The following is a 22,455-nucleotide window of genomic DNA, read 5'->3' on the forward strand; positions in this document are numbered from 1 at the left end:
CTTTCCTTAGTTACAATCATTAATTTAAAAAAGCAGGCATGATAAAAGTAATTTACAGACAACAAAACACAGTTTAGATTTCATGTCTGTATTTTCCTAAACACAATCAAATATATTGCACTGGCGGAAGTACAGAGCATATCATCACTGCACAGTGAATACTGACCAGACGTTACATGTGACAATATAACCAGAGACCCAAATAAACTGGATTTTAATGTTTGCCTCATTTATATGTGACAAGAAACTTTGTCAGACATCTTACTTCTTCAACACAGTGGCTTGTACTGGCTTTGTACCCATGGATTTAAAATTAAAGTACTGTCTGTACATGTAAAACTAAACACTTCTATTTAAAAAGACAGCTGTTAGATCTGTCAAAAAAAAATAAAAAAAAATGGATTTGACAGACGAGAAAGTGTGCAGATACAGCAGCTAATCACACAGTTCAATCAAAATCAGGTGTGAGAACTAAATTGAGGCACAAGGACTGAGTCAAAGAAAAAGTGGGGCCACACTCCATTTAAAAATGTGCAGTTGCTCCAGAGTTCAGTCCCAGTTCGATCAAATTAAATTGAGCGGATAAAAGGAAGGCTGACATTCTTAAATATCAATGAGGTACATTAATCATTTGTGCTGACCAAATCAAATGTTAGCATAAAAACACAACCACCAAACATATAATTCATTAAGACCTCGAGGCAGTCAACATCTTTAGCAGCAATTCACACGTGGGTCATCCCTGTGTTTTGCAGTATAAACAAAGAGTTGGTAAGCTTTGGCCTGACTAAAGAAAAGCTTAGTCTAATCATATCGCTCCAGTCCAAAAACCACAAACAACAAGAACTTTCTTTGGATTGGAGCAATACGTTTGCTCCTATTTCACAAAGTAGAGCAAAGAAAAGTCCTGCGAGCTTTACTTAATGACTGAGACATTACACAACATCAGAAGAATCCAAAGAAAACTTCTCAGCTTTTCTTTTTTTTTTTTGTTACATGTGAATATTAGTTAGTATATTAGTGTACATGTTCTGATAATATGAATTAATCAAGGTGTCACACCTTGCTATCACAGCTGCATTTGACCTGTGAAGCTTCACTGTGGCAACAAGTTAAAACAACCAGAGCAGGTCACAAGTCACTGGTGTGGTAAATCTAATGCCTAGCAAAACACAAACCATCGTCTCTTCTCAAACATCAGGAAGCCGCTCATCAACATTCAAATAAAAATGGTTAAAAATCAGATTTCTCATATTAGAATGTGTATAGCAGTTATAGTCACACCAAACCATCAACAGCAAAATAGAACTCACTGCTGCCTTGATTCTTTCAGCGTCAGACCTGAGTCAGAGCTCAATTTGGAATCTTAAATTGCAAAAAATAATATTGAATTAATTCAGATTTAAAGCCACGTAGTATGTCTACCATAGATTTTGAACTTCTTCCATTGATTCCACAAAGGAACGGAGCCACAGGACAGCTGTAAGCAAAGTCCCGTATGACAACAGGTTAAAAATATTACATCCTATAACATAGCCCACATGCATACATTCAAGGCATTTGCATTAAGTTTGCAAAAGTATGGGGGAAAAAAAAACCCACAACTGGAGAAGATTGAAATTAAAATCGGACTCAGATCTGACTGAATTATTGCTTCCACGTTACACTCTATAAAATGTTATTCCTAGCAACCAACAGAAGAAAATGTTCCTGACTTCCATTCAAGTGCTTGTACGTTTATGATGCGCTGTCCTCGGGTCTCTTGAGCACTGCGCTGTATTTCAGAGGCGCATCATCCGACTTGAGCTGCACCTCCACTAAAGTGAAGACGGAAATGACCTGAACAGACAAGAAATTCTGATTTATTCATTCCACTCCGTCAACTGGCTTCAAAGACATTTTGTAATCATGCAAACCAAAATTTGTTACACTACTCTACTAGTCTACAAAAACAAATAAATGTGGGGTGCTTAACAGTGCTTTGGCATTTATTCTCCTGAGTACACAAAGTCACAGGCTCTCACCTGCTCTACAGGCGGATCCTCCGGGGCCTCTGCAGTCCACAGCAGTGTCAGCTCTGATTTCTTCCCCACCTTACGATGGCGGAATGCGTCCAAGCCAGTGATAGACTAAAGGTGGAAACAAACAGTTTTCAGCTGTTTCTAATAAAGTAATAAAGTGACAGTTCTGTTTTGCTCTGTCTCTCATACGACAGTCTCATTTCTTTCTCCCGAGTGAGATATGAGTGTTGAGCAAAGGCATGGTAAGAACTGCAAAGAACTGAAAGTTATATACAGTCAAAAGCATAATCTCTCTCTTTTTACTAAAAAGTAAAAAATTAAGACTTGGGAATAAATTGGTATCTTTGATGAAAAACAAAAAACAAAATCACATTGTAAAACCCATTGTTGGAGCTGACCTTGCAATAGATGCGTTTCTGAACTCCATATCGGAGCACCAGCACATCAAAGGACTGATCCAGCACCCCCATCACCATGGCCTCAGAGTCCAGTGGGCCAGACTCCTGCAAAAACATGTGTGGTGGATGCAAATACAAAGAATCTTTAGCCTAAGAAACTAGCCTTAAGAAAATAAGTCTCAACTCGTTTCACATTTTAGGAATCTAGCTGAAGACAGGTAATTAAAAAAAACCAAAAAACAAAAAAACCCCAAACATTTGGAAATAAACACTGGTTTGGGTTATGGTTTACTACTTTTTTTTCCTGTTAAGATGTTAAAAACCTACAACACTTCTTGCCTCCACCAGGACAGATATATAAAGATATGTAATGAACTCTGCTCTAAATCTGCTCCTGTGTTGTGATGTTCTTATCTTTGACCTTTTGAATTTGAGCAGTAATGGTGAATGGGCTGGTTTCTAGCCTTCATACATCATGCCTCATTTATACAAGCACTTGTTTTCTATTCTGAGTGCTTGCCAATATTCACACACCTTCACTTTCCAATAAACACACTGGGAACAACTCAGAATTCAGCATCTTGTCCAAGGAACCAAACCACCAACCCAGCTCTACTTCCTGAGCCAAGCAAGCCCCTTTATCATTTCATTTTGCTGTGGTCCCTCGTTTATCGAGGGAGTTGCGTTCTAAAAATAACCTGCGATAGGTGAAATCTGCGAAGTAGCCAGCTTTAGTTTTTACAGTTATTAGAGATGTTTTAAGGCTGTAAAACCCCCACGACACACTTTACACACTTTTCTTAGACAGGCATCAACATTTTCACACGTTTCTTTTTTAAAAACACTCTCGTAGTTCAAACCTTCGTAGAAAAATAAGTCCAGTATTATAGAATGAAACCAAAGATCAAACCCTGTTTTCAGGTCCAGAACATGGGAATAGAGCAGCTGCGAGAGAATTCAACATTAATGAATCAATGGTACCGAAGTGGAGGAAGCAAGAAGAATGAGCTGAGTAAAGTTTGACTTATCTGACTGTTTTGTTTCACTTAATGCGTCTTATAATCTCAAAAAAATACAGTAATTTCTACCTTCCTTTAGCATATCCAGAAGTTCAACTTTTTGTGCGATGGTTAGCATCTTCCTCTGCCTTTGACGGTGCATAACATTTTATCTACATTGTTGTGTTTGTCGGGGAGAAAACTTACAAACATACAGTACAGCACTTCAGAGTCACACTGCTAGCGATCGAAGATTTATGTAAATTTGACAAGCTGATAGCATAGCAAGCATGCAAAATTGCACACCAAAAAAAAAAAAAATTCTGAAAAACAGCGAGGCCGCGAAAGGTGAACCCCATTATAGCGAGGGACCGTTGTATACTGTTGAACACTTTTGTGAATTTCTTTTTTCATAACTGATGTTTACGCCTATAATCTTGATACTGTGTTTATTAGAATTGGAAAAAACACCAATAGAGTTGTGATCTGGTTACTCACCTTCACAAAGACTCCAAAGAAGAGCTCTGAGCTGAGCTCCTGGACTTTCTTGGACAAAGCCTTCTTGTCATTACAGTGTGACGCTTGTTTCTCTACCTCCGCCGTTGACAGGCTGATTCGAGGCCCACATTCTGTATACAAATATTCAGCGGAGACATGAGTATCAGAATTAATGGACACAAATTTAAGTGACACTGATTTTCTCACTCAGTGCAGTTACATGCTCGTGTGTATAGATATACATGCTTTGTTACAGCACTTTAATCAATGAAAGGTGTTTAAATGTGCTTTATAAATACATTTTACTTATTTAGTAAAAAAACCAAAAGGAAAGAACAAACAATACATCGACTGAGAGCGATGTTTGAGGCTCTTTTGTGCCTTTCTCCTCACTGTCAACCAGAAATGTCACACAATAGAAATTCTATCATTTGTCTGAAAGAGCCTTTTGTGGAAAAGAGACAGACTTAGTGAAGAAGCCAGCAGCCGGTGCACGATGATGTCAGCATAGCGCCTGATGGGTGATGTGAAGTGTGTGTAGAGAGGAACGTTGAGGGCGTAGTGCTTAAAATTCTGCTCCTCCTTCACGACTCCTGTACAAAAGTACAACGCCATCTGGGAAAGACAAATGAACCAGGTTAAAGATAAACACTACAAAACTAATACAAACAGGGTTTTGTTTTTTTTACTGCTCCAAATCATACTAGTACTAACTATGAGTACTAACTTGCATTGGTCTGGAGCACATGTGGGTGAGGACTTCTTTTCTGGCACTTGTGTACTCGTCATCACCAAAAGCAGTATTGAGACTCTTCTGCATGTTAAACAAGAAGAAAGAAGGTTTTCAATTTACTCCAACCGAACTTCAAACCCTGAATGCAATTGGATACCAATGCATTATGGGTACTGACGTGTAATAATCCGGCAGAAGACAGGTCGATTTTGATTCCCAGCTGGTCACACAACTCTTGCAGCTCATCCATCATCTTGGCTTTGGGTGGAGGGTGGCGCCTGAGCAAGGCCAACTCGGGGAATTTGCGGTAAATGTGGTTGGCTGTGGCAATGTTAGCAAGCAGCATGAACTCCTCCACCAACCTGGAGAACAGGTTTTATTAATCAGAGATTAACAGTCAAAGGAGGAGAAAAGACTGTGATAGGACTGAGATTTTAAAACAGCACAGAGACAAAAAAAAACAAAACCCCAACAAAACCCATCTGTCATTAAATTTACTGACAGATTATTCAGGCACTGATTAAAAAGAAAAGTCCTTTTTACTCACTTGTTACCGTCTCTGTATTGGTAAATATAACAACCTTGAGGCATCATTGTCTCTTTGTCCAGAGTGAAAGAAAGCTTCAGCTGAAACCATTAAACATAAAATACACTTCAGTACAAGAAACTGCAGTAATTTAAGATTGAAGCCAGTTCCTTTGGTCCAGAATAAAACATTGTATATACAAACATATTTTCCAAACATCCACTAAGCGTAACAGTAAGGACAACAGTATTTCCTCTCCTAATCCAAAGAACAAACCAACACTAACCTGATCGAGTCTGAGCGCTCCTCCTAAGAAACGTTGAGCTCTGAGGTTCTTGGCAATAGTGTGAAGGTTGAGTACTGCTTGGTGGACCTCATCAATAGGGTGCATGGGGTCCACGGGTGGCAGCTCCTCAGCAGAGAACATCTTCTCAGGGGACTCGATCATGCTCTGAGCATGGTCGTAACTCAGCTTCACACAAGAGCGGATGATTGAGCGGCCAAACCACTCATTCAAAATCTGACAAGTAAGGCGGAAACAAACAGATGGGCCAATGGAAAAAAAACATAACAAAAACAACAACACAACATCAGATGCATTTATATCAGCTGATATACCTTTCCCTCGGGTGTGAGCGTCCAAATAACGGAGAAAGTGAGTCGGTCGACGAGAGGGTTCAAGCTGCACAACTCCTCACACAGCAACCGAGGCAACATGGGGATCACCTGGAGAGTGACGAGACAGACACTGAGGGCTGAGAACTTAAAAAAGTTACAGTTTAAATGAACCCCTGACAACTGAGAATTAATGACACGGGGAAAAAAGCCGTGGGGAGTACTTACCTTCTGAACCAGGTAGACACTAGTTGCTCTCTGGCTGGCAATGACATCCAAAGAGTTTCCTTCCTCCACAAAATAACTCACATCAGCAATGTGAACTCCCACCTCAAAGTTGCCTGCCACAGACAGAAAATTAGGACAACAGACTGTATAATAGAAGGTGCACGTAGTTATTGTACGGTTTCAATTCAATGTATTATTACAATGCTTGTTCACAAAAGAACACCTATGTCAAGTTGTACTATACTGTAAAAATAAAGATCTTACAATATCAAAGAGATTTCCAATGAGCAGGCACTTGACAGTTGGAAAAACTCCCTTCTAACAGGAGAATACCTCCTAAAATACCAGGCTCAGGGTGTGTAAGTCATCTGCTGTAACTGGTTGGAGGTGAGAAGGAAGGTCACAGAAATACACAGTCCCATTGTATACCAGTGACAAACTTCAGTCAGAAGTTTGGCCCACCATAAAACCTTGCTTTATCCACCTTCTTTATTTAAATGGGGACCATATTTACTAAAATAATAGTTTCTATTAAAGTTATTTTTTTAATTATTTATTTAAAATAAAAATAAAAATAATCTGGTTGGAAGCAAAGGAACTGCCGACTAGTGGCCATTAGCAAGAATGCAGGTTTAAGGCATTTCTGGATTGGCTTCCCTTTTCAGAGGCAGAAGCTACATCCATCTTTTATGTACAGGTTATGGATAGAATAGGATACTTATGACCAATGCACCACACCCCAATTAAAATTTTTTTCATGATAATCACTGACCATCGTTTTTTTTCTTATTTAGCGCTTTTCTACTTAGAGGACTCAAAGCGATTTATACAACTTGCCTCATTCACACAAGCACTTTTTTCTATGGTTTTCCTATGAAAGTGCTTTCTATTTAACATTCATACTCCAATGAATGCATCACAGAGCAACTGTTTTAGTATCTTGCCCAAAGATATTTGGCATGCAGACTGGAGCAGCCACCAACCTTCCAATTAGTAGATGACCTGCTCTACCTTCTGAGCTATATCCACCCCTGTCAGACATCATCACTCTCACTTGAGCATTAGCAATTTACCATCTGGCAGCTGTTTACAGGACAGGGCATCATCCAGATCTCTGGCAGTCGCTGGGTCAATTGTGAAGATGCACTCATTCCTAAACATCAAACATTGAATTATGAAATAATCAGCAAAAGGCTGACAGAAAAACAGATGCAGATGCATAAAATACAGAAAGAAAAAAAAAAAAGAAAAAAAGAAAAAAAAAAACACGCCAAATGTATTTGGGCTTCAAAGTCTTACCTCAGGTCTCTTCTCTTTCTCATCTCTTCAGGTGGGATGGTCCAGGGCAGATTCTTGGGAAGACAGTCCAACACCTCGTCTGAGAACTCAGAAAAATCAACCTCATACTCTATCAAGATGCCTTCCGTCTCCGGCTCAATTTCTCCAGCCTGTCCCAGTGACTTGGCTAGTCGACTGTAGGAAAAGATTTAGTGTGTCAGCAGAGTTCTCAAACCAGAGTTAACAGTTCCCCGGGTTATTCGACTATAGCACTTACCCCTCTGCAAAATTGCTGTCCGCTGCCCAGTCTGTGATCCGACAGATGAACAAGGTGTTCTTGTAGTCACCCGGACGGGAACTAAAATCTTCAGGGCAATCAGCAAGGGGAACATTAATCCGTGGCACCCGGTGGTCCACAGGGGAGAACAAGGCAAAGGGCTTGTCTGGCAAGTGCTTCAGGAAGCCAGTGGCAGCTCTTGAGTGTTTCTTTTCAACAATGTAAACCACCTAGTAGAAAGATTGCAAGGGAAGCGATCGCTTTGAAAGCGGTCCTTTACTTGAAAAGTGACAAATCACTGCTAAAGAAAAACTAGAACTTATGGCCCATTTAGAATATTGTTACTGCAGTAACTTAGCATAGGATTGGAGTAGCTTTAGAAAAGATTTACACGAGTTAGGCAAATGATACAATTCTGGTGGAAACTTGTAACTCATACAACGTAGTCCTGTAGAGCCCTGTAATTGCTTTAACTCAAGTAGGAGGAAAAAAAGAAAAGAAAAAAAAAAGAAAACTGCATTAAGATGATTTTTTTCCCCTTTTAAATGTTTTGTTTGTGAAAAGGAAGAGAAATTGTTAGTTTAAAAATTCAATGCAACAGATGTGATGGAAACTCACTTTAGCTGTCTTTTGGAGTATCTCCCCATTGGAACGTGGTGTTGATGGTTCTCCCAGACGTTCTCCTAATTCCATCACATCAAGAGAAATATTAACAGGTATTAGTTGTACTTTACAGACTTTTGTTGTTATACACAAACTCAATTTAGACCAATAAATAATGGTCTAACTTGGGTTTCACGTCGAGGTCTCGTTTTTCTGCTTTTTGAATGCTACGCTCCATTTGATCCTGCCTTTGAAGTAATAAATAATCTTACTAATGTCATGTAGGGTAAGCGTTGGTGTGTTGTAGAAGTTATGTGCAACTACTCCATGCATGAATGTAAATACAGACAAATGAGAAGGGTTGGTTCATGAATGCAGCAAGCTGCTGGAAATCTACTGATATGTTAGCAATTATGTCAACATGAAAGCATGGCTCCATCCTTCCCTCACTTCAGGCTACTGGTGGTGGTGGTGGTGTAACGACAGGGGGAGCATTTTTTCGGCGCTTTTTTGGAGACTGTAGTGAAACCCGAGCATGTTTTAATTGCCTCAGCCTACATGAGTATTGTTGGTGACAGTGTCCATCTCTTTATAACCTCAGTTTATCCATCTTCTATGTAATGAAGCTCAAATTGAGTCGAACCTGGTATAAATAAGGTGGAACTTATGACGTGTACAGTTGAATTGCTTTGCAACAGAATAAGTGCAATGTGTGATACAGCAGCTATTAATTATAATTATTTGCAGTGACCAGTGTATTTATACTACCTGATATATTCTGATATTTGTTGTTTTGTTCATCCCGGTCGCTGCACTGCTCTTCCACACTAACAGCAGAACTGGGAGTGCTCTTTGTCTTCTTTGCAGCTGTTTGCACAGTGGGTGTGTCTGACTCGCTGGCACCCTCACAGTCAGTATCTGACCTCACAACCTTCCAAAAAACAAACAAAAAAACCCCTCAAACAAACAGACAAACCCGCCCCCCAAAACCCCCCCAACCCATAAATAAAAACATGCAAAATAAAAAAATATTAAAACTTAGTACAAGTGTGTATAAAACAAAGTCTGTTATTGGATACCTTTAAAAACTGAGTTAATGCAAACATATAACGTATAAAGACAGTACATATTCAGACCCCGCCCACACCAGTAGAACAACAATTCAATGCTTGACTTAGTTTTGTTCAAAGATGCTTCTCTCTCAATTATGTCTGCCACCAAAAAACTTTCGCTGAAAAGCATCAACAAAAGTTTTTATGTACCTCCTAAAATCTGAGTGTTTCATAAGAAAAAAAAACTTGAATTCTGCACATATACGTCACCAGAAATATTATTTGTTTACCTTCCACTGCTCCCGAGGCAGTACTTGCACAACTACTATGTCTCCATTCAGTGCTCGGTTGCGAGCAACAATTCCATCTAAGAATATATCCCGTGTATCATCCTGTGAACAGAAAAAGAAATATTTTGAATTAAACAAGGTCACTGAGGCAGCAAAACATGATGTGTCAAATTCATTCTGTTTGATGGGAGGCCACGCCAACTTACAGGAGACGGAATGAAAGCTTCATTGTACTTCTTGGGGTTTATTCTGAGCTGACCCTAAAGACAAAGAAAAAAATAACCAAACGATTTTTTTCAGATAACCACTGCTTCAACAATGTCATTTCTGCACTGAGCGTTTGATTTAGGAACCTGATCAAAATGCATTTATAAAATTGAAAATAAAATGATGAAACTTCTGTCTGTATCACTTGACTATTACCGAGTAAGATCATCAATACTGAAAGAAATTAACTTCCATCTCATGCTTATACCTGAATAAGTTCTCCTCTTTTAAGACCATGGGAAACCTCCTCAGAGGTCATGTAAGCATCAAACACTTGCTTCTTTGATCCTCTGCCTCCTTTGTTCTTACCCTTGTCAGCAGGAAAATTGGCATTTGAAGCTGAAAAACAAACAGTTCTGTAATTAAAGCCACTATTAATTTAAATGATCATAAAGTACAATCCCTACAATGGTAAGCCACAACTCACCTCTGGGCTGCTTTATGTTTTTATCACGACCATGAGGAGGCTTGGGACTTAACATCTGAACATCAACTCCACACTTTGATGTTCCTTCTCTAATGTTCTCATCTTCTGGGTGCTTTGGCAGATTTTTTTTCTTTGACTTCTTAGGAGACTGAAGACGTCCACCAGGCTGATCGGCCTCTTTTGAGACGACATCTCTGTTCGAATCCTTGTTTTTTCGCTGTTGCTTCTGGTGTTTCTTTGCATCATTTGGTTTTAAAGAACCCAGCTCCTCCCCAGACTCAACGTCTCCGTCGTGGCTTGTGGCGGTATCTCTTCTCTGCCCCCTCCGCTGCCCATCAAACACACCTTGCCTCCTCTCGCAGTCTTGCTGAACATTGCGAGTGTTTAGTTTCTCCATGTACAAAGACAATGAACTCTCTCCTCCTTTACTTTTCACAGAGGAAGGGGAGAAGTCACTTGAGTCAGAGAAATCATTAAACACTTGGTCCCTTTGTCGTGCTGGTATGCTGACCCTGTCACTTTGGGCTTTGAGCTGTGGGCTTGGCCCGTTGTCTTCTCTCTGAGAGGACGAATCCTTTGCATATTGTTCTAGATACAAACTGAACTTGCTGCTGCGGTGCTGACTAAGAAGCCTGGCATAGGCATCTTTCTGAGGAGGCCTGCTTGACTGATTCTGGCTGTGCTTTGGCTCTCGATTCACGTTAGCCTTCTTAGCCTTCCGAGGGGAATCCATCAGTCCCTGTAAATAAAGAAAAGTACACACTGAAGCCAACACACACGCTCACAACGCAGCTTTTATTAGAGAACAACCATCGGTATAATTCAAAGTGTGACTAAAAGAGGAGGTTGTTATACAACGACAGACTCCCCAACTCGGTAGTTGTTTTGGAGTCCATATATAATGAATTAACTTTATACAATTACTTTATCGTTAATATTAATACGCTATAAACAGTGTTACAAACAGAGACACGGCTGGAAATTAAAAAAATAATGTTAGTTAACCATAATAAGCTAGAAACATCTGTATTCTGCCACTGTCTTCGGTATTTACGTGTTGATAATCTCTGCCCTAAGCAAACCTAAACAAGCCCATAACAGTTGACTCACGCTAGCTAACAGTTGTTGACGCCGCCTGGTTAGCATCAGCTAGCTCGCGACTTCCAACGGCAGGTGTCGGTTTAAGCGCTTTTTAGTGGGACCGACCGCGACAGTTATCACGACAAACGAGTGGGACATGGACATAAAGAGTGTCAAACTGGAAATCTTAAACATTACCTCTTTCACCACGACGAAATCAATGTAACGTCTCCCAAAGCAAAAGGCTAATTGATACGTTCACGTCCGCGCTCGTTATCAATGGTTATTCTCACGCTGCCTTTGAGGGCTGTGGGAAATTTTGCTATTTGGGTCAGAACTACAGACTGACATTGTTAGCGAGTCTACGGGGGAATTTACAACAGCAAAAAAAAAAAAAAAAGAAAAAAGAAAAAAATTGTGGTAGCAATATAACCTTCAGGGGAAAGCTTTTTTAAAGCGTTGTTTTTGGGCAGAGTAGGTAAACTGTTACATTATTTGTTTATTAGTTCATTTTAAAGCAGTGATCAATGATTGTATGTAGGCACCTCAGTTTATGTCCCCTGAAATGAATGCTAATTCAGACAGGCAACAGACAAGTTCAATAAAATGGCTGCCAAGTACTGAGACTTAGTTATAAGAGTCTGCTGCAAATGGAATGATACTGAGGAAAAGGTGTGTACAAAATGTCCCATTTTTGTGCTAAGTAATAAGCTCAGCATATGTAGAAGTAATCCCCATGAGTCAAAGGTACAGTCCAAAAATAAAAACTTGTAACTTTAGGCCCAGTTTTATTTTTTAATTTGTCTTTTGGATTGGTGGAGTAAGTCAGGCCTGGAGCTGAATGTGAAAAAGACCGGGCAGACGGTCTGGACCTTTTCTAACAGATAGGGGGAACTGGCTGAGGTGGTCATTTAGATTCACGAGGGAACCTGCTGGTAGATGAGTACGAGTATTAGGGCTCAGCCTTTGGTAAATAACTGAAATTCAACAGCAAAGCAGTCAGCAGTGGCTGAATCTCCTGGGAAAGCTCAATTATTTTTAACAAATCACCCTCGCTATATTCTGCTCCTCCTTCATAGAGAGCATTAGAAGGTTCTCCTTTATGTGTTGGTTGCACTCCCATCAGTCTTTATTACATGCATCAGTTGTAGAACACTGTCAAGGCCTGCTCTAAAACCACTGGACTCTCCAGTCAGTGTGAGCAGCAGATTATATGGCAGACCCCTCATGTACCCTGTGGCCTGTATTTAAGTGGCTCCCTTATGGGTGCTGTCTTCACTACTCACGCTGTAGGAGGGCAACCTTTGTTCCTGGGGCTGTCCAGCTCCTTAAGTCTTACTTATTGCTCACCTGCTCCTCATCCTCTTTCTTTACACACACACACTAACACATATATGATTACATATCTGGTACTTTACATGAAAATGTAAAAGTGCGTTTTCTTCCTAATTCTTTTTTACTCAATGATCAGAGAGATACATTTGAACTTCAGCTGGTTGTCTTGACCATGTCTGCATGTCTGTCATTCACTGAGCTGCTCTTGTGTGATTGACTGATTAGATATTTGCAGTCATACGAACAGGCTGAAATGCTAAACAGTTAATTCTGGGAGAAGAAATCTAAGCGGGAGAGTTCAGCTCTCTCAATAGAAAACGTGGATGAAGCTGCACCTCCAGATGGCAGCAAAGACAAAACTTTACTGCCCAACCAAACAGGATCTGTGTGACAGTTGTGTAAACAAGTTAGATTGTGTAATGAAGATGACAAGGAAAAAAACAAAAAGTAAACCAAATTGTCAGGCACGTTTATGTGCATGTGAGTGTGTGTAATTTTACTGGATCACAGATCCAAGTAAGCTAAACTAAAGGCTGGAGAGTCTCTTCTTTCTCCCGACAAACTGATTTTCACACTTGTCTGTTCGCACTCGCTTTGCTTCCATAGTACAAGACAACTTATGAATGCTTTTTCCGAGTGCACGCACATACAATGTCCCTCAGCACAATTCCTCTAGGAGAGCATGTGGCTGCGTCTTTTTGAGAAAACACAAGCTGGTGTGTGTGTGTGTATGTGTGTGTGTGCAGTTGGATGAGGCTTTCAGACGTCTGTGGGTAACAAGTAAATGAGGCTGTCATTTCTCAGCTTGATTTTTGCAGCACCTATACACGCTTCATCCTCAGTCCTGGATGCAGTTGAATCACTTTGGAGCGATGCGTGAGATCAGAGTATCTCTGACATATTTAAATGACGTTAGCAGAGCAGGGGTTACATCAAAAATGATATTTGTGCACAGCTTGGTTGCTTTTAACCTCACCCGTAGCAGGCTTTATTGACAACATCACAATGCACACACGCTTCTGGAAACATCTGGCCTGAAATCTGTGCACTATTGTGTTGATGGTGTGATATGAATTAATTAGGTTTCACCTTCTGCTGCACTGATAGACACAGTCAGGGGGTTTGAACAGGAACTTTAGTGCTGGATTTAATCTGCACAACACATAAAAAATAAAACATAATAGTAGTGATAATAACACAACACTGCACCGATATGAGCAAAGGACCTCAGATGCATACACACATGCTCAAGAAGAGAGGCAACGTAATGAGCCTTGAGGAACGAAAGACATGCTGCATTTACCAACATCAACAGTGATGATCTGTTGGCAGACTCTTTCTTGTAACCTGCATTATTGTGTGTCTGATAAAAAAAAACTGGAAAAAGAAACACAGACATTATTTTACATTTTGTAAGACACAGTTTCACTACAAGATCGGGCCATTCATCTGGAACTTTGCACTGATATTTGCAGAAGAAAATGGCTTCTTTCTTTCCCCCCCATCAGCATCACTTGAGAAATGGCAGCTTGTACCATGGGAAATTAATACAGTAGCACTTTTGGGCAGCCTTTTTCATCTTTATCAGGGAACCGCAGTTGATTTGGCAGCCAGAGTGGTGGCATTTAACTGTGACTGATTGTACCGAGCTGGAAGGGGATTCTGTACATGTATTATTTTAAGAGTGGACCTCTATTTGCCTAATTTCAATTTTAATGGCCAATTTTTTTTACACAGAGCCACTTGATTTTGGCAGAATTTTCTTTCCGATGGGCAGCAGAGCTCAACCCGCTTCACATAAAACCAAACACTGAAAGCAGTGGGAGTTTGTTTTCTTCTCTACACAAGTTCATCCTCATCACCCTGTGCTTTCACTATACCTCCACATGAGCTGAGGTCTCAAACCGTTTCCAATTTATAGAGTTTGTGACGTTCTCGACAGCTTCTACAGATACATCAGCACAGATGGAGAGATGTGACTGAAGGTGGAGCCTTAAATAGCAGGTGATGCTGGTGTGATAGCTAACTGCATCAGTGAAAGTACATCATTCACCCCTACAGATTAGAATTATATGTAAACATGCCAGAGGCAGATCAGAACAGATGACTTGATATCATTTCAGAACAAATCTCAGAAAACTCACTCCTTGTCGATAAACTCCTCTGTGATTCATGGGATAAATCCACACACTGTGTGAGTAACGCCTATCATGTCTTTTCCTTCAGTGCCCTCTCCAGCCTTTCATCGCAGGCTTACATTTAAACTCTCCCTTAAAAGGTCACAGCTTCTGCCAAACCCCGGCCAGCACCTTGCAACCTCAGTAGTTTGAGTTCAAATGCAGCTGGCTGCATGGGTGTGGCAGAAAGAAACAGACTCCTGAGTGCAGGAAGAAAAACAAGCAGCAGAGGAAGCACCCCCAATTTTTATTTATTTATTTATTTAATTTGTTCCTGAGCCTTTTATCCTCCTTTGCTCTCTTTTGAGAAAATCTAAAGGAACCTCTGGGAGAACAGAGGAAGCGTGGGTGAGAGCGCACGGCTGGTACAGCAGCCGCTACCGTGTTGCGGTTGTATGGACCCTAAGTTGTAAAGCATGCAGATGAAGCAGCAAATGCCTATCAAATATTTATCAGAGCAGGGGAGCCAGTGCAGCTTGTAAGAAAAGATGAAATAGTGGGGGCAGGAGCAGTCACTCTGTACGGTCTCTTTCGCCCAGATTCTCTCTCTCTCTCTGTGTCTCTCGACTTCGCCGTTCTTTCGCCATGCCTGCCACAAACACACCTTTTCTTTTTGATTTACACGCACTCTCTTGTGAGCATCACCGGTTATACGTCTGCCCGTGAACGTCTGTTTTTCATGTTTTCATCTGGCTGATTGGCGGTGAGCGGTGAGGTGGTGGTGAGTTCGTACAGTAGTTGTAGCTGTAGAAAAACCAGACAGGCCGCAGTCCACATCACTCGCTGCAGCGGACAGCATGGGGGAGATCTCTGCCTCGTCACCTTCCACTGCCATGGCAACGGCCTGCGAGTCACCCCGGGCGAGGTGCACTCTGCACCACCCATTTACAGTCCGGGGATGACTCCCGATCAGCCCCGTGGACACCTGTGCACGCACTCGTGAACATAAACGTGTCCCCAGATGGACTCATAAAGTGTCTAAACACAGGAAAGTAGCACAAAGAGGAATGCCCACTCTCTTATTTACTCACTGCTGCGTGGGACAAAATATGATGCAGCGATGTATCACACCGGCTTCCTCTTGCAATATGTTATCAGCACTGGTTCCAAATATAAACCCTTGAATTAAAACGTGTGGGAGTTAAATAAGTTGATGAAGGAGAACTCGTAAGGGAGGGACCAAGCCATAGGGGTAAATGATTGCACTGTTACATTATTTATCCGTAATAACAAAAACAGTAACACACAAAAACCGACACAACAATCCAGAGGATAAGCAGATCATCCCAGACTTTACCCTCTGTTTTAACGGGTAGACATGCTAAAGTCTCCTTCAGTTACAAATTGTCTTGCAATGTATCACATGGCAGAATCACTGTGTGGTGGTACCACTGTCATTGTGCGTAATGTACCGTGACAGAATCGTGAGTGAGGCCCGGATTATGCGCGCTTGGACGCGCACAGATGCGCACTCGGGCCTATTATAGTTCTTTCAAGTCCCCCTGAAGGATTTGAAATTAGCGCATTAGGCTATACTGTAATGTCTCAGTGCCTCTAAGGCTCGAAAAAAAGTAAAAAAATTGGCAGGCATCTGGACATCTGCAGACACACCGTGTCGTTTGCCCTCTCTTCACGAAATTTACGTGACTCGGACCCAAGAAAGCGTGGATCTGCGATTCCCAGCCGCACACACAGTATATTAGAACACACCTGGCTAATATACATGGTGCTGCTTGGGTTGATGATTAGAAATGTAACCCTTGAGAAAAAATGTGGCTGTAATGTGTGTGATGTTCTACTTTATACACAGTTTTGGACATTTTGTCTATATATAATTAATCACAGTTTAAACTATATGTGAGCCCCCCTCCCCCGCCCCTCTTTCTCTCACTCACTCACGCAGTCGTTTTTCTTTCTTTTTTTCATTTGCAAAGTAAATCTAGTTGCCAGGTTGCTCCTTCGTCTTCATTACTCAGGGCTCCTCTTCATCACCACAGCCTCCCTCGCTTTTCTTCCTACGGGCGCTACTTTCAGCACCGGACAGCTCTCGTCGTTCCCACGCTCCGCCCACCTCAGACAGACCGGCAATGAGAAACCAGCACACACGCCGGTGGGCGACTCTCGAGGTGGCCTATTAGGGTTTTATTGGGAGGGACGGAACTTCGAGTACAATTTGCTCTCTCCCTTGTCATTCTTCTCCTGGATTTCTCCGAGCGGGAGTAAAAACAGAAGGAGAACCCGAGCACTCCCCTGGATTGCGGGCTGGTGAGGAGTCCGTGTGGTTTTCTCATGAGTTAGGAAGCTGGTTCGTGTCTGTGCAGCTGTTTAGATCACACTGTGTGTTTTTTTTAACAGAAGAGAGGAAAAGTGTGCTCTCTCTGAAAGATGCAAAGATGACAAGAGGAAATCGTTTGCCGTTTTATGCTTGGTCGTAGGTATGAAATCCAGGACATCCTCGGGCGTGTGTTTGAAAGTGTTTCTGATCTCCTGAAGCGGCAGAAGATATAGAGTGGCTTTGGTGATGCTCGCCACACTTTGCCAAGTCCACGCGGTGTCTGCTCTGTACCTGTGACAACGAACCATGGCTCTCCTAGTCGTCCCGTTGCTCCTGCAAACAGGGCTCGTTTGGGGTTCAAACTACGGTTATGTGGAGTGGTCTGACAATGACCGCGACGATAAGAGCCCACCAGTCTTCAGCACCCAAAATATCAACAGGGAGCCACCCCACCATCCGACCTATTACCCAGTACCAGCCACTGAGCGCACGGTGGTGGCGCACAAAATCGAGGAGGACCTGCCCAGGGTGGTGACCGCTTTCTTGCACACCGGGGACTCTTCGGCGCTTAGACAGGTCAACTGTTCGCGGAGGTACGAGCTGAGCAGCCTGCGAGGCGGCCTCCACGTCGCCTCCCACTATTCCCTCCACAGCATTCTGGACACTGTAGCGCACGCCACAAACTTCCTGAATATGATCCTGCAAGCCAACAGGTCCCGGGAGCAAACCCTGCGGAGGGACATCCACTGGTACCACGCGCTGGTTCAAAGCATCCTCGAAGGGGATCCTAAAATCCACAGGGCAGTGGTGACCTTGCACACGGATGCGCTGACGCCAGGGCCCCACGTTTTCCTCCAGGCGACGAGAACCGAGAATGAAGTGGTACTACAGGACCTATCCGGCTCTGCGCACCGTCACCTCAAGGGCAGGAGTCCGGAGACTGACTGGTTTAATGAGTTCAGGGACGGCAGGAGACCACACATGCACAGAAGAATCACGGAGGCATCGGGCTCCAAGAGTGGCACTTATCTCCTGGACAAAAACCAAATTAAGTGGTCTGCGCCATACCTGGAGTGTGAACACGGAACGTTTGTGCCCTATTGGCTGCTCACCCTGTCTGCAGGCTTCTATGGACTTAAGAGCAACTCAGCGCCAGAGTTCAGGTGAGACTGAAAAGTGTCACTTTTTTGTCCTTAAAATGTAGAAAAATATATTTTAATGTTCTATTACAGCTCACACATGTTAAAGTATCTATTTCTTTATATTTTATTAATAATTAAAGTTAATCAGATAATCAGCGTCAGCTATTGAAATGCTTTAACAGCATTTAATTGACAATAACCTCTGTGAGACTTCATGTAAATATGGATCCACCTACTGCTGTAATAGAAGCAGACAGTTAAAAAGAACCTTGGCAGATCTATCTAGACATTTCACTCACCTGTCAAGGCACAGGCATGCAGCCCTGCTGCAGCCAGCACTCTAATGAATTCTGCAGGCTTTACGCAGTGCTCGTAAGTGAGGATATCTATAGAAGTGTGCACGCGTGCGTGTTTGTGGGTAACATTTAGGTGCATCAAAACACCTAAAGCTCTCGTATTTCAAGGCTGCGGTCCAAGAGTGTCCTGAGAAGATCAATGAAGCCATGAATAAACAATGAAATCTCTACTACAAGATGAAACCACTCAGAGGTCCAGGTGCACTTCACCCTTACATCAGTCTAAGTTGCAGTGCATAAGTCAGTGTATCGCTCACACACTCAGTGTCGCTAATGTGAGATAACATGTCAGAAAAAAATACAAATAAAGATGATAAATATCTTTTAAGAGAGGAAAAAAAGAAAGTTTACAACAAGGGTAAGCTTGGGGTAAACACACACACATCCAACTCTTACTCTTACTTACTTAGCTTTTGTACTAACTCTAGCTTTCCATGATTCACAGTTCAAAACAATCCTTATTTATCCTGTTCTGGGCTTTGGTGAAGCCCTTTAGTTCATCTGCTTCCTTTCTTCTGATAGGTTTTCCCTCATGAACAGAAGGTTTGAAAACCAGGTGGATGGTTGCTGTAACTTAGCAAGATCTTTGTCTCTGAGATGCCCGTGTTAAGGACATCGTCTTGGACTGATGTCAGTCAAGGTGAAGAGTAGGGAGAAAAACTCCCCAAAAAGGTGTTCAGTCGACCTGAAGCCTGAGCTTTTGGCTTACAGGCATTGGTGTTATATCCGCTGACATCATCACATGAAACTTCTGCCATCTTCAATATAAAGATCCACAAGTGTATATGCACAGACACAGATTCACCTACACATGTAAAATACCCCTACACTGTCACTACATAATAAGCAAGACTAATTAAATTGGAATGACACTGTGATGCACAGTGCTCGTGGTTTATAGGCAGCAGTGTTGTGTTTGTGATTCGGTCCTCACCCTGGCATGCATCCACCCCGGTGATGTGTCCCTGAGCAAAATGCTGCATCACTACCTGCTCCAGGGACAGTGTTACGATGTGATGAGGGCTTCTTCTGGCTTTTTAGAGAATTGTACAGCTATCATCTCTGTGCAGGATCTGAAGATGGCTGATTCTTATTACACAATGAATTTCTATCAGCATCAGCATGGTCCACACTTTCAGATTGCCTCAAATTTCCAGAGATGTTTGTTAGAGCTGCTTGAAAGTTAAGCATCTGTCTTATAGGGTAGCTTCAGCTTGCTGTAATGACTCAGTCTGCCTGCGTTGGCTTGTTCATCTCCAAAAAAGGATTCGAGTCATGTCCGGGATATTGCCCGTTTTAAACCATCAACTTCTCATGATGAGGATGTTTAACTAGTTGAGAAAGATGGGAGATGTGCTTGTGTCAGTGGCCTAAGGCGTCTGGAAAATGTTAAGTGTGATTAAATCAGTTCAGTGAATGAATTCATAATTAAATCAATTGCCTATTCCAGCCCAGCCAAGAGGGTTTTGAGTGAGTTTAAATGATTGTGACATTTTACAAGTCACTGTGATTTGTGACATTTAGAAGAAGGCAAGTCAGATACTGAATCCCATTTGTGATGTTTCATATGAATATAGAGGGGACGCTGGATTATAGAGAAACTCTGTAATGAATAGAGATGGAAACTATGAGGTATGCCCTGTTAGGGGGGGTTTGACCGGTTGATGTAAAGGTAAGGATTAAAATTAGTCAAGACCTCAGAAATAGCGATTTTGAAAAAGTCAAAACTCAGGGTCCACTTAGTATTTTTACCCCCAGAGCTTTCCAGTTTCCAAGATCAAGAAATAACTGCCGTACTTTTAGTAATATAGTTTGGCATTTGTCAAAATTGACTGTGGAGTCAGCAAAGGGAGCCAAGGGAAATGTCAAGTTAAGAGGGAAAATAATAAAGTGGATGTTTAAAACCTGAGTGTGTATCTCAGAGAAATACAGTCTGTAACTGAGGATAAATATTGGCTGCAAGTACACAACCAGATTCATGATGTTTTTCTCCTCCCTCTACATTCTGTAATGCGAGTTGTGCTATGCTGTTTCTTCGACTCATCTCACTCCTGCGATGACATTTCTAAAAATAGAAAGTTTGTTGGCTCTGGACAGAAATGCATAAGGTAGTGGAGATGATAAGCCAGAGCCTCCATGTCTTCTACTTTCTGTGTCAAAGAAAAGGAATGGAAGAAGCAAAAGTTTGACATGTGTAAATGAAAACCAGAATAAAATAATTCAATCCCGACAAGAATCCAGCAGCCTCACCTCCAGCACTTTTATATAGGATGGTAAAAAAGATATTGTGTCATTATAAGGAAATGCTATAAGATACTATACCTCTGGAAGCATTTTATGTTTTTCTTTCTTTTATAGAAACCATAACCGAAGTTGTTTCGCTTCAGAAAAGTGCGGCACTGAATAGTAGCTCACATAACTATAAATGATCATGTGCAAATCTGTCAGAAAAACAAAAATAAAGACTTTCTCTCAGTTTTCACTTTCGCTATTTGTCATCAACACAACAGCACAGATAATGTCATTGCATAACCACCGTCTCTAGCTTGCAGTACTGTGCAAAAGTCTTGTGACGCCTTTCCTTTGTTTATATTTTGCTTCCAATGAGCCAGATGTTCTTGTAATTTTCTAAAGTGGCCTTGAGCGTAGCTCTTCGTGCTTTTGAAGGTCTTTTTGTTTTTCTCTGGACATTAGCTGCTTTTTCAGCCCTCGTACCTGACCACTTTTCCAAGCAAAAATTAATTCAAGCATAGAAAAGGCACCTAACTCAAGGAATGAACCACACACAGCAGACAACTTAGCAAAGCACCTATTTTAAATTTTGTCTTTAGGCACTTTCTTACCTGTAGCCTGTTGCAACACTGTCACGATCCTGGGTCTTTTAACTCGGCGCTTTGAGTTTCAGTGTATTTTGATGGTTTATGGTTTATGTTTAAGTTCATTTAGTTATCTTAAGCTCTTTCTATTTTGCCTTGGTTGCCCTGTTATAGTTCATTGTTTATCAGATTCCCCTCGTGTCTTTGCCCCTTGTGTTTATGTCTCACTCACCCTGTGTTTCATGTCTGCATCCCATTATGTTTCCTGTTTTATTTTGAAAGTCATGTGTTCCATGTTCAGTGTGTTTAGTTTTGCTTCCCCTGTGGCGTCATGTTCATTTGTATAAGCTGTGTTCCCCTGTGTTTCGTGGTCTGCTGTCATGTTTCATTGTCAGGTCGTCTGTTGTTTCACGCCATGCTTCCAGGTTTCATGTATTCATGTTTATGTCAGGGTTTTTCATGTTCTATTTCAGTTTACTCAGTTTAGGTTAATGTTTAGTTTTGCATCAGTTTGCCTTGCCCTTCGTTTGTACCTTTTCATCAGCCTTATTAAACAGCTCACCTTTTGTTAAATCAAGTTACGTTCCATGTTCCAGACATGTTGTGTCTGCGTTTGGGTCCACTATTCACACTCCACACAGTCTGCTTCCACTGACTATGACAAACACATACATTTTCCAGCTTCTTTACCTGAATCTACAGAAAATAGCAAAGATAACACATTTTGATGGACATAAAATCATACCTTTGGCACCAAAACGATGATTCCTGCAGCACTAATAGCTGGAAAATTGGTATATCTCCACATTTTTCCCCCCCAAAAAAATTGAGGAAACCAGACAAGTGGAGGAGAAAAGAAGATGTGGCAGGCCTAAACAAACTGTCTACAGCAGACAGAATCTGCAAGTCATCTCCTCAAGAAACAGGAAAAAGTCCGTCAAAGACCTGACACAGGACCTGAGAGCAGCTTATCCATCTATTGCTCACCTAAGCCTAATCTGAAATAATTTCAGTGGAAGGGTCGTTGTGAAGCTGGATTTATGAAATCAGAATTTAAGCAGTA

General features: G+C 41.6%; 2 protein-coding genes across 3 annotated transcripts in view; one reads left to right on the forward strand and one right to left on the reverse strand.

Moving 5' to 3' along the window:
* Positions 1-72: 72 nt before the first annotated feature.
* Positions 73-11,612, reverse strand: dis3l2 (DIS3 like 3'-5' exoribonuclease 2). Its single transcript, XM_005943195.3, has 21 exons — positions 11,490-11,612; positions 10,212-10,950; positions 9,993-10,123; positions 9,724-9,777; positions 9,518-9,619; positions 8,944-9,106; positions 8,191-8,255; positions 7,573-7,802; positions 7,317-7,490; positions 7,091-7,170; positions 6,018-6,130; positions 5,793-5,900; positions 5,461-5,694; positions 5,196-5,275; positions 4,827-5,010; positions 4,643-4,729; positions 4,383-4,530; positions 3,916-4,046; positions 2,420-2,524; positions 2,025-2,129; positions 73-1,839 (listed from the first exon to the last, which is right to left on the reverse strand). Exons 2-21 carry the CDS (start codon positions 10,942-10,944, stop codon positions 1,738-1,740), a joined length of 3,129 nt encoding a protein of 1,042 aa, XP_005943257.1. The 5' UTR covers positions 10,945-10,950; positions 11,490-11,612; the 3' UTR covers positions 73-1,737.
* Positions 11,613-16,791: 5,179 nt separating this feature from the next.
* Positions 16,792-22,455, forward strand: part of LOC102305139 (probable G-protein coupled receptor 158) — an 81,230-nt gene continuing 75,566 nt past the window's right edge. Inside the window, exons 1-2 of one of the 2 annotated variants that reach the window (XM_042228886.1) lie at positions 16,792-17,068; positions 17,159-18,241. In XM_042228886.1, the coding sequence (XP_042084820.1) occupies positions 17,385-18,241 (857 nt within the window). In that variant the 5' untranslated portion in view covers positions 16,792-17,068; positions 17,159-17,384. Of the gene's footprint in view, positions 18,242-22,455 lie in introns of both variants that reach the window. The other variant, XM_005943191.3, reaches the window with a different exon arrangement.

This window comes from Haplochromis burtoni, unplaced genomic scaffold (genome assembly GCF_018398535.1).
Source record: "Haplochromis burtoni strain Fernald_Lab_line unplaced genomic scaffold, NCSU_Asbu1 Contig_362, whole genome shotgun sequence".
Lineage (NCBI taxonomy): Eukaryota > Metazoa > Chordata > Actinopteri > Cichliformes > Cichlidae > Haplochromis > Haplochromis burtoni.